At 40.1% G+C, this 12,848-nt stretch overlaps 1 protein-coding gene and 1 long non-coding RNA gene across 8 annotated transcripts in view; one reads left to right on the top strand and one right to left on the bottom strand.

Moving 5' to 3' along the window:
- The window catches only part of mylk4b (myosin light chain kinase family, member 4b), a 189,528-nt gene extending 183,086 nt beyond the window's left edge, over positions 1 to 6,442 (top strand). For 3 of the 5 annotated variants that reach the window (XM_043719397.1, XM_043719398.1, XM_043719393.1), the window contains one exon: positions 2,716 to 6,442. In XM_043719397.1, the coding sequence (XP_043575332.1) occupies positions 2,716 to 2,793 (78 nt within the window). In that variant the 3' untranslated portion in view covers positions 2,794 to 6,442. The remainder of the gene's footprint in view (positions 1 to 2,715) is intronic. The other 2 variants (XM_043719396.1, XM_043719395.1) reach the window with 1 other exon arrangement.
- Positions 4,742 to 12,848, bottom strand: part of LOC122564468 — a 10,665-nt gene continuing 2,558 nt past the window's right edge. For all 3 annotated transcript variants that reach the window (XR_006315923.1, XR_006315921.1, XR_006315922.1), the window contains 2 exons: positions 10,006 to 10,091; positions 4,742 to 4,827 (listed from right to left, as the gene is read on the bottom strand). This is a non-coding gene — a long non-coding RNA (uncharacterized LOC122564468). The remainder of the gene's footprint in view (positions 4,828 to 10,005; positions 10,092 to 12,848) is intronic.

Below are 12,848 nucleotides of genomic sequence, written 5' to 3'. Positions count from 1 at the left end.
GAACCCGGGTCTCTGGCGCTGTGAGGCAGCAGTGCTAACCACTGTGCCACCGTGCCGCCCGTTACTAACTGAGTGAAAAAGTTTATCATCACTTCACTGGATTTGGTACTGTAAAGTATTTCACTTTAAAGGGAATAATTCTTGCATTCATTTTCAGATGACTGGTGTCCTATAGAACTTTACAGCTTTTACTTAGGTATTAAAGAACACGTTTGATCTGTTTAAAGTCACTTCACTTCAAGTCATGATTTTTGAGAATACAACTGCATCTTCAACTGAGAGTTCACAGTCCTTTTCCAAATAAAATGGCGGAAATATTATGTTCCAATAGTTCACCTAAATAATTTTAATACTGAAATCTGAACATGTGGGGAAAGAAGCACATGCTAACCTCAAAACCATGGGCCATACTTCAATCTGCATTACAATCTGGTTCTTGCATTCTTCATATTAATAATTTATACTTTTAACCTTCAAGCCTCGCACCAATAGTAACAGAATTGGAACATGAATGCGTAACTCTACTAGATTTTATGTCTTCTAGGAACTTTCTTGTATTACTGCATTTGGTAAGCTTCTTCATGAATGTTGGTTGGATTTTGATACTGAGCATAAAATGTATATCTGTTGTTAACGTGCATTGTTGATTAACTTTTATTTCTCTGTACCCCCAACCCCACACCCCCACCATCTGCACCATCTTCCTATGAATTACTGACATTTATCCATTTGTTTTTGTCATCTTCCATTACCTCTGTCTGTCCTGTGCTGCCTCTACACATTCCGTATAAGCCAACTCCATAATTTTTGCCGTCCATTTTTTTCTCTGATTCCCTGTCTTACATTTTTCATTGATCTTCCTCTCCGGTTACTGTCTCTACCACTTGTCTTAATGTGTGACCAAAGTATTTTATCTTTTGCTGTTTGAGGATAAGCACCAATTTCCTCTTTTCTCCAGCCATTTCCAGCAGTTTCACATTAGTTATTTTATCTGTGTGAGGTATGCGGAACTACCAAATGGCTGAATCTCCAGCTAATCAATACTGAAGGCAACAAATGCTAGAGATCACAGCGGGTCAGACAGCATCCATGGAGAGAGAGAGAGACTAACGTTACAAGTGTAGATGACTCTTCATCAGAGCTGCAGTAAAGTGTGGAGAGGACAGCATTTATATTATACTTTTCGAGGGGGGGCACTGGGGGTAGTTTCAATCATTTAAGCTCCTTCTCTTCCACCCTACCCCCACCACCCCAGTGCCCCCCCCCCCCCACCCCGTACAAAAGCATAAATGCTGACCTCTCCTCTCCACACTTCAGCTCTGATAAAGAGTCATCTCGATTCGAAACATTACCTTGCTGTCTCTCCATGGATGCTGTTGACCCACTGTGATCTCCAGGATTTATTGTGTTCAGTACAGATTCCAGCATCTGCATTAATTTGTTTCTCCAGCTAATCAGTAGCCTTTTTGTTTGCTGTGATGTCTCCTATGGCCTAAAACATGGATGACAAGATATATCATTTCACCATTACTTCCCGAAGTTTCAGGTTCAGTTTATCTTACCTTCTCATGTCTTTCATTCAATCAAAGCTGCTCTTGGATATTTCAATTCTCCTTTGGATCTCAGAATCCACTGCTTCCTATCATGTTTTTTCTGTATCCAGGGGCATGATGGACATCTGGGTTATTGCATATCAATTTCCACACTCTCTCTTTTATTGGCAGGTTGATGTGTATTTCTTTTTGGTAGATCGGTATCTGCCAATCTTCAACCTGTGGAAAGCTTTATTCAGCACTTCAATGGAAGCTAAGTCTAGAACTAGCAAAAGTAAAGGCAACTAAAAACATATGGTGAAATTAGAATTAAAACTCAATTCAAACTATTTCCACCTTTATTCTACCATTCAAATCTGACGAGTCTTACAATGAATACAAGAAATTGTCAGATCACCTTAGTGGCTTGACTATAATGGAAGGATTGCTTTCATCGTTGAACATTAAGAATCACTATTGACATCCCAAATCTTCCCAGGTTGCTTGTAAAATATACACTTTCAAAGTTATCTTTTTAACATTCTTAGAGACTAAAATTGACTGATTTCAAAATTGGCAAATAAATGCTTAAATCATTTGAAGTACCACCCCTGTGCATTATTTTCATAGAAGCATGGACCCATTTGAAACAGAAGCCACAAGCTGCCATATTGAAAGTTGAAGCAGCCAAATGAAGGCAAAGTCTATTGAAGTTGCTGATTATAACAGTTTACTTTTTTAACAAAGTTCATTTGAAAGCTTCATTAAGGAAGACCAAAGCAGAAATGAATCAGACTAACAGGTTACACTGTGGCTTCCAGCCCCATTAAGCAACTTACAACTCACAAGAAAAAGTAAAGAATATTTATAAACACCCCCCCCCCCCATCCCCACAAAATACAATGACAAATAACAAGCATGTAGCAGGTTACAATAGAGGAAAGAAGATTGAATTGCCATTCCTTTATCTCATCCTGCAAGGTGCACTCCAGTTGAAATTAATACTTAATTGTATATTTTAATGAATATTAATGCTTGCAAAACTATTCAAAGCAGTAATGTCATATTTTTAGTATTAATATTTGATGATGTGTTTAATTTTGCAAAAACGTTTTGCCTGTGACATTTTTGCATCAAAAATGAGACATAGATTGAAAAGAGTAATCTCATTTTATTCTTATAGAAGAACTATTATGCAGTAACTGCTGCAAACCGATTGAAGAAACGCAGTTCTGGGACATTGGCCTCCATTGAAGTTTGAGCATCTGGTGTTTGGATCTATGACCAAGTGCACTTTTCTCTGTAGGACAGTAACACACAGGACTTGTATCACCTTCTTGCCGAAATGCCTTCGTTTACTCTTCTACTCTAACATAATCTGGTTCAGGTTTAGGAATCTATGTTTAGGCAACAAAATCATGTATGGGTGTCATTGGGATTTAATTATCTTTCTAAGAAAGGAGTGGCGTTTTGGTGTGATTGTAGTTATCTTAATAATGTTCTTGTTATTTATATAAGTTTTATGGCCAGTGTTTTTGAAGCTAAGCTACATTTTTATATATAAAGATTAGTTATCATCATTTTAAGGCATCATCAAATTAAGCACAAGGAATTCCTCAAATTCAAAGGATCCCTGTATTAAGGTTTCCTCTCCTTCAGGGGACAGTACCAGGTGGTACTGTCACTAGACCAACAAGCCAGAGGTCATTGTTTTATATCCTGAACAGAGCAACTGGTGAAACGTGAAAAAAAACAGGGGCAGGTCATTCATCCCTTCAAGTCTCCTACGCCATTCAGTATGACCGTAATTGATCATCCAACTCAGTAGCTATAGAGGTTAAATTCTATGAATAAATCTGAAATATAAAGTGAGTCTAGGTAATAGTGACCATTGTTGAATATAGTAAAAACTAATGACCGATAGGAGAGGAAATCCAACCTTCCTGGCTCAGCCTTCATGTAACTCCAAACTGAGAACAATATCAACCTCCCTCTGCAATGACCTAGCAAGCAACTCAGTTTCAAGGGCACGTGGGATGGGCAATGGCCTTGCCAGTGATGCTGTCATCCCGTGAAAGAATACAAGATAAACATCAGTCTGGAGAAGCTGTGAATTGGTCGTTTCCTAAACCTTTTATCCCCTTAATCCTCGACAGGTCTGGAAAAACCTTATTGTTAGAGATACTTCTTAAAAGATGTTTTCAAAGCCCCAGTTAGTTGATGAAATGGTAATTGTGTGCCTTGGAAAGAAGCCTCTGCCTGCAGTTGACAGCAATAGGACTGAGCCACTGCCACCCTCTTGTGGCATTTCCTAATTTATCCTTTTCTACCATTTTACTGTCTCAGTATATTAAAATTTTATGGGCTCTTGGTTTCATTAGCAAGGAGTTGAATAGAACCTTTGTGAATTTTTGAAGTAAGGTTGTTTAATGTTGCAGTGTCGCTGTTTTGCCCCAGTTTTACTGAACACTGCATGAACATAGGCACTCAATTAGTCCACGGTTTTTTCTGAGAGAAAGACCCCATTAAAGAAGTTGAGCTCCCAACAGGTCCTGCCTGTCACTTTTGGTATTTTGAACAAAATTTCAACAAAGAAAGACATATTAAGGACTGGCTGCCCAGCAAATGCAATTCTGGGGAAAGACTCATAATATTTTTATATATCAGCCCTTGGAAGTCTCATTGGCAGTTAGAGCTGTGTCTAAATACATGGAAATCTGTTTTCCCTCCCACCCCAATGCAAATGGGCATTAACAAGAAAACTCTACTCTGGAGTCCATTTACTGGATATCAGGAAGATCAAGCTGTGCGCGCACCAGACACTTTTGACCTGTCTCTCTGTCCATTTCTAATCAATGGGTGAAACATTGTGTACTTTATCTCTGCAAAAACAGTAGTTGTTCAAATTATACTGTTTTCAATGATGCCTTAAAGTAATTTTGGTTTTTATAAAAGACATAGTTGTGATACTCTGTCCTAACCTACATAACTGCAATTCCATCAAAGCTGATGTTGGATCTGATTTATTTTCATTCATCATTTAACAGTAGTTTTCTTTGTAGAGATAGAAATTGCTAAGATAGTAACCATGGTGCAGTCACTCCTCTTGTGAAAATGGCAAATAGAAGCAGGGATTTCACCAATGAGAGTTATCTGAACTTAGTCAGTGAGTTTAGTTGGATCACTGAGACATTCACCTAACAGCAAGTTACAGAGCAGCATTCCACCAAAATACGTGGGGAATAGGTTATCACTGGGGAATGCTATCAAGCACAGGAGGAGTCCTCAAGGAAAACTGTAAGTGAATGGATGAGAAAACACAATTAGTTTGAAGTACATCAAGGTAGCAAATCATTCAAAGTACAAGAAAAAAAACTAATGGTGTAAAACCTTAAGTAGAAGCTTGTGACCTCTGTACAATTGTTCCATTTATCTGTATTCAGTGCAAGTAACTTTCGGATAACATTATTTTTAATGTCTGGCTCTTTAAATACTTCAGTTAGTTTATTTTAAGCATATCATAAAACCAACTTATATCACTTACAGTTATCTAGAAAGTTTAAAATCCTGTCATCCTCACAATATTTTGTTCCTCTCAATTTGCAAAAGAAATTACAGTTCCTGTGTCATTTTTTTTCTAATTTAAATTGAAGCAAGCAAATTCAGTTGCAACAATGTTTTCAAAGCTACTGTAACATGAAACTTTGTTTGTGAAGAGCAATTGGCTTGAAATATAATATTCTAACGTTCCATTCTAATCTCACTGTATTTTCACTGCAGATTGTCTGATTATTTTGACTTTGTTAGCCCTGTTGACTATGAGGGTGTTAATGGAATGGTACAAATATTATCAACTTACATTTTCCCATTTATAATTTTTTTTTGAGATACTCAAATCAATATTTAGGCCCCGAGCTGCTGAATAACAGGACAAAGTTCATGTGATTGTTCAAAGCAGCCTGAAAATAATTATTTTGAATTTTAAGGCATGCAGTACACATTATGTAAACTAATGAAAAAATGATTGTTATGGATTAAACTGATTTTTTGCACAGTTTAATAATATACCAGCAGAATTACACTCATTTCCCTCAAATACATAGGATCTAGAATGTTTACTAAGTTAACATTGTAGGGTGAATAACTGCATTCTATTTTGTCCATTTATGAAACAATTTGATTTGATGTGACAATATAAATACAATAGAATTGTATTAGTATGCTAACGTTGAAGAAAATTGCCATCACATGGAGACTTTTGACAGTGTTTGTATTCAATCATATTTCTAATTGAAGTAAGTAATAACAACAGAAATGATACAGACACTTGAATCTGTGGAAGCAAATGGGTTGACTTTGCACCTAATGAGTGAAAAAGGCTTTTTTTTTTATAATCTTACTGTCATGCTTACTTTCTTCCTCGCAAACCGGTAGGAGTCTGCCAAGCTTAAATCTGATAGAATATTGCATGTTTTCCAGCCTTTTTGCTCAGAATGCCTTCTGAATGTGAGTCACGTTGCATGCCTGAGTTGAGAAACCGGAGAATGTTCTCCTCACTTGCCGTGAAGGCCAGGCTGTCAACAGATAACTGTCAAGTGTAAAATGTCACATTGCAAGTGAGCACCGGGCATACTGCTTATATGTCATACTTAAAATGCTGATGGTGTTTCATAATTGGCAGCACTGACTGTGGAATCCCTGTAGGATGTACTGGTGTCTGGTTTCAAGACTTTAAATGTCACTTCAACACACTGAACCCTCATTGTAATGCGCCCTTTATGTCTTCAGCTTAATGGACTATTTGAATGTACACCTTTCAGAGCCACATGAGGTTTTTTTCTTGCATGAAGGAGCCAAGTTTTTACAGCAGTATGATTGTTCTAAATAAACCATCAGGGTAAAAAAGAAAATTGAAGTGTTGGTGCCCATTTATTGTGCCCTCAGACCTCTAAAATAGCATCCACAGTAAAGATCTTGCAGGGCACCATGTTGGTGAGACTGAGAACTTGGACGTGACAAATAGCTGCCGGAAGTGTGCGGAGCAGACAGAAGATGGCACTAATTGGTGTGAAACAATTTGATTTGATGCCAGTGGTGCCATGTTGGAGCTCCTCACTCCAGCTTACATTTTCACTCCAGCTTATAGCCAACCTCACATTTTACAGTAGAAAGGATCCCACTTTGTTTGGTGCTCTACATGATGCAGATGTCTACAGGAAATAATGTGGCAATTGCTGAAAGGACTTTAATTGACTTCAAGGCTCCTGCACAAACGGTTTTGAAACATAGGAACATTAGCAGTCCTTCCCGAGGGATCACAATGCCTTGGAAAATAAACAGAAGCCATGCAGAGCAGGATGAGTTGCTGAAAGAGTGAGGAAAAAGTGGGGTGAAGGTATCTAAGGAGAATATATGTTCCCAAGATATTCAGGGAGCAATTGTCCTACCTAAGCTTTAGCAATGAGTAAAGCCGAGTAGTGTGAGACATACTACACTGCAGTTAGGATGGCCTCACTGAAAACTGCCACCCATCTGAGCTACAAGTGTAACCTCACAGCAGGACAAGGATTCATTGCCAGTAACTATGAACATGACTATGGCCACGAACTTTCCTACTTCTGTTTTCTTCCAGAGTGGTGTTGGAGATATTTGTAACATCTGTCAATTCACTGAGACCTATCATTGAGAACAAAGTATATGTCAATTCAAAGGTAAGCAGGTGGAGACATATTTTCTCCAGGGTGCAAGCTGCCATTGATTGCATTCGTATCCCCTTAAGCATACTGCATGGTAACGCTGCCCTACACCAGAAACAAAGAGGATTCATACCCCCTGCACCTAGCTGAGGTGTGACCATTTGCAGTGAACCATGCAAGGTCAATGTCTCATATTCTGACAGCCATCACCCATATCAAAAAATCAGGATACTATTTTTGGATTCAAATGCACTTAGAAACAATCAGCAATCATTTGACATCAAATGTCATAATGTGGAATGGATTTTCAACAATTTGATATCAATTCTGTCAGAAGTGGGTGGCATGGTGGCTCAGTGGTTAGCACTGCTGCCTCACAGTGCCAGGGACCCAGGTTTGATTCCAGCCTCAGGTGACTGTCTGTGTGGAGTTTGCACATTCTCCTTGCATCTGCATGGGTTTCCTCCAGGTGTTCCGGCTTCCTCCCACAGTCCAAAGATGTGCAAGTTAGGTGAATTGGCCATGCTAAATTTGCCATAGTGTCCAGGGATGTGTAGGTTAGGTGCATTAGTCAGCGAAAATATAGATTAATCGGGTAGGGGAATGGGTCTCGGTGGGATACTCTCTGAAGGGTCATTGTGAACTTGTTGGGCCAAAGGGCCTATTCCCACACTGTAGGGATTCTATTAAAATAAAGTGGTAAGGACAAGGGAAATATGGGATGTGAGGAAGAAGATTAGATAAACAAAACTTGCACCCTGGAGAAAATATGTCTCCACCTGCTTACCTTTGAATTGACATATACTTTGTTCTCAATGATAGGTCTCAGTGAATTGATGGATGTTACAAATATCTCCAACACCACTCTGGAAGAAAACAGAAGTAGGAAAGTTCGTGGCCACAGTCATGTTCAAAGTTGCTGGCAATGAATCCTTGTCCTGCTGTGAGGTTGAACTTGTAGTTCAGGTGGGTGGCAGTTTTCAGTGAGGCCATCCTAATTGCAGTGGTTCTCTGATGGTTATCAGCCCCACCACATGCCACAGCTTCAGCATCCTGATAATGTCCAGTGCCATGTTCTGCCTGGGAGTTAGAACGAGCAGTTTCACCATCCAGTAGCTCCCCTTCAGTCTAGTTATATACAACCTAGAACCTGCAAAAGTGAGAGACAGATGTATCAGTGAATATGGTGCAATCCGTTTTGGAGATGTGGCTGTCATTCATGGTTATATAGTTGGCTTGTGTGCAAGGTAGCAGCTTGCAACAATGCATAATATGTGAGGACATGACAGTGCACACAAATGTTAGATCTGAAACCTGATGGATGGTGGTTGTTGATAGGTAAGTGAGGGGAGTGTGATGAATTCAGCAGTGTCTGAGGCTGGACGTGTAATATGGCATTTGGAGATATGTATTCACTGACCTTGAAGTACTGTCAGAGGTGCTGTCTTCCAGATGAGATATTAAAACTGAGGCCTTGCCTGACTGTTTAGGCAGAAAGCTATTTCAAAGAACAGCAGGAGTGCTATCCCTCATGTTCTGGCATAAATCGAAGAAACAACAAATTATTTGGTCAATAACAGTCCATTGAAGAAATGTTGATGCAGTGCAGCTGGATATAGGGTTACTGAAGCCCATAGCTCCAATATGCTCCAGCACAGAATGGCCTTACCAGTAGATGTTAGCAGGGCTCACTAAATCCAGGTGATTGTCTTGTTCTTTGTGAATTATTCAGATTGTTGGTGGATTGTCAATAAACTTCACACTGCTCACCCCACCTATTAATATCGATTATCTGGCTCAGTTACAGGAATTAGCTTTACTCCCAAACCCTGACCAGTAAAGGTGCCTGCAAGAGTTTGGTGTTCACCAGAATTTTGCAGGTGATAGAAAATCAAAAAACTGAATAAAACGCTCACCAAGACGTCGAGCACATACCCGAACTGCCTGTCCTAACCTCCTGCATACATCTGCCTGAAGGTAAGGTCAAATTCACAACTTTCCTTCCTGCTAAACTCCACTACCTTGTGGAACAACATCATGGGAATCGATTTACAATCATGACACAATCCTAGCCAGTGAGATATGGCTTAGCGCGATGCAGATGATGGTCTTAACATGGAGGTGTTACTTTCAACACTGTTCTGAGTCAGTATACACAGAGCCCAACCAAAGCTGACAGTACAATCTCTAACTTATCAGTCCTGCAGGTACGAGGCTTCAATTAAATACCTCCTTTAAAGTCTTTAGCCAGCAGCAGCACAGACAGAAATATATACAAACACACAAAATAGAAGCAGAAGTAGAGCATTCTACTGGAGCCACTTGGTGGTTCAGTGGGTAGCACTGCTGCCTCACAGCACCAGGGACCTGGGTTTGTTTCCAGTCTCAGGTGACTGTGTGGAGTTTGCATATTCTCCCCCTGTCTGTGTGGGTTTCCTCCACGTGCTGCAGTTTCCTCCCACAGTCCAAAGGTGCGCCGGTTAGGTGACTTGACTATGCTAAATTGCCCATAGTGTTGATGAATGTGTAGGTTAGGTGCATTAGTCAGGGATAAATGTAGAGTTATAGGGAAAGGGTTCTGGGAGGGTTACTCTTCAGAGGGTCGGAGTGTTGGACAGAATGGCCTGCTTCCACAATGTAGAGATCCTATGACTCAGCTTCGTCGAGCCTGTCCCATCATTCTGTAAGATCATGGCTGATCTGTTTGTGTTTCAAGTTCCATATTCTCATCTATGGGAATAAAGTTTGATTCCATTGCATAACAAAAATCGATTTACCTCCACTTTAAAAATATTCCGTGGCCCTGCTGCCGCTGTCTGAGGGTTAGTTCATCTTTGATTCACAAAGCAGAGATACCATGCGACTGAAAGGAAAAACAATAATCCTGTAATTGATGTCAGAATATTTTTAATAGGAACAAGCTTGTAATTGTTATCACGATGTATCCATTGACAGCAATAGCAATCTAAAAGGTTTTGGTACTGTGTGGTGAGATTTCAAGTACATCTTTTCACTCCATACATTTTTAATATGAAGCGTGACAAAAGGCACATCAGAATTTGCAAAATGTATTGAATATTCCTTCACTTAGAGCCCGTTCTGAAAAGGTTCACAGTAAGAATACTTCCTATTAGTTCTACTCAAGCTTGTTCAGAATTGCTATGAGTGGAGCTTGAACCCAAATCTTCTAGCTCAGAAGGAGCGACATTACCATTGTGCCACAAAACCCCTGAAAAAACAAATTGGCAATTTAACAGAATAGCCAGTCAAACAAAGAATGAGAAAGAACTGAGCAGGCTGTATTGATGGTAAGGAAATGTTAGAAAAATATTTTCTGTACTTTGTCAATAATCAGTGTGGACATGGTGAAAACTGAACTTGGACTGTCAAGTGACCTGGGGCTAGGGTGGTGAAGTAGGTGTACAGGATCAGTGATTGTACTATGTGGTAGAGCAGGCTCAAGAGGCGATGTGGCATAATCGTGCTCCATTCTCTTATATTCGCATATCTATGTGAAAAAGAAAGCTCCCAGTGTACCATGACTGGGGTCTGGAGCAGTGACTGTCTCACCATCTTTTGATGCCTCATCATCCTTCCACCATGGTATAAGATGTCTGAGTTCCAATGTTTGCTTGCCATGTGCCATCTCACCAACGAAACATGCTGATTTTACTGGAAGACATTATCGCAAAGAATGCTTCCCATGTTAAAGATGCTAACTTCTTCTGAATGTAAGTTTTCGAATTTGATGTTTGAAATTTACTTTTCAGTTTTTCTTTCTTCAACACCACACTTTGCAGCGCATTGATATAAAACATTGTAAGTCCTTTGTAAGAGATCTCTAAAATTATATGGTCTTCGGAGAATTCTGTGGAATTTCTTTCTTCATATTATGTGAACCAGATTTTTGACTCTGTGTTTGGATTTGCATTGCAGCTCTTATCCACCTGGCTAACGTGGCACATTACTTCTAAAGTCAGGCCATGATATCTGCAACTTGGAAAAATAGAAGCCTGGCTTTTGGCCATATGGACTCTGCGGAGATGCTGAGTACAGTGCACTCCTGTTAAGGGTTGAAGTGATTTTCCATGAATTTCTTTAGTGCTTCTCTGAAGTACAACACGTACAGGAGTAGACAGGAAGCAGGTTGTGAAGCAGAAACTAATCCATTTTGTGGAAGTGCTGTTTTGAATCATACAAATGGTTAGAGCACTGAAGGAGACCATTCAGCCCATTATGTCCATGCCAGCACTCTGCAGGAGCAATTCCCTTCATGCCCTCCCTCCCTCCCTCTTTTCCATGTACTGCTGCAAATCTTCCACTTTATAATGATGAACATCTCTTTAAAGAAGCAGAATTGTACTTGTCTCTACCTCATTCTCAGATAAAGTGAGATAAAATCTGGAGTGAACTATGTAAAAAAGGGTTTTTGTTTTTATATATTCTCATAGAATGTGGGCAATGCCAATATTTATTGCCAACCCTTAATTGATCAGGGGTCAATTAAGAGTCATACACATTTCTGTGGATCTGGAGTCACACTTAGGCCAGACTTCCTTCACTAACCGACATTAGTGAAACAAGTGTTTTTTTCACAATGATCAGCAGTGGTTGCATGCATGCCATTGCACTATCTTTTAACTCCAAATTTTTATTGAAATTAAACTTTCACCACTTTTCATGGTTGGGTTTGGATCCACATCTTCACAACATTATCCTGGTGGCTGTGTACTACTACCACTATTACCAACACCCTCCCTATCGCTTTTGCTTCTTTTGCCAACCACTTTAAATTGGTGTCCTTTCTGGATCTAGTTGACAACCCTTCCACTGATGGAAACAGTATCTCCCTACCCACTCTGTCCAGATATCTCACAATGGGTGAAACCCTCTCTCAAATCACCTCTCAACATTCTCCAAGGGAAACAGTCCCATTTTCTCCAATCTATCATCACCTCATTGAAACATGCAAGATTCTTAAGGAACTTGAAAAGGTAGAAATGGGAAGATTGTTTCTCCCTGTGGGAGGGTCTAGGACCAGAGGGCATAATCCCAGGATAAGGAGTCCCACATTTAAGGTAGGGATGAGAAAGAATTTCTTCTGAGATTAGCAAACTTGTGGAATCCTTTACAGCAGAGAGTGCTGAGGCTAGGTCTTTAAGTATATTCAAGGCTGAGATAGACAGATTTTTAATTAATAAGGGAATCAAGGGCTTTGTGGAAAAAGGGAGAAAAGTGGAGTTGAGGATTATTAGATCAGCAATGATCTCAAAGGGCAGAGCAGACTCAATGGGTTGAATTGCCTTCATGATGTGGTGTTATGGTCTAGCCATATAACTGAAGTTGATGGAAATGTGTTGCCGGAAAAGCGCAGCAGGTCAGGCAGCATCTAGGGAACAGGAGAATCGACGTTTCGGGCATTAGCCCTTCTTCAGGAATGAGGAAAGTTGGTCCAGCAGGCTAAGATAAAAGATAGGGAGGAGGGACTTGGGGGAGGGGCGTCGGAAATGTGATAGGTGGAAAGAGGACAAGGTGAGGGTGATAGGTCAGACTGGGGGGGGGGCGGAGAGGTCGGGAAGAGGATTGCAGGTTAGGAAGGCGGTGCTGAATTCGATGGATT

The sequence above is a fragment of the Chiloscyllium plagiosum genome, chromosome 29 (assembly GCF_004010195.1).
Source record: "Chiloscyllium plagiosum isolate BGI_BamShark_2017 chromosome 29, ASM401019v2, whole genome shotgun sequence".
In the NCBI taxonomy this organism is placed as follows: domain Eukaryota; kingdom Metazoa; phylum Chordata; class Chondrichthyes; order Orectolobiformes; family Hemiscylliidae; genus Chiloscyllium; species Chiloscyllium plagiosum.
Note: the sequence above shows the minus strand (reverse complement) of the source record. Positions and strands in the feature narration are given on the sequence as shown.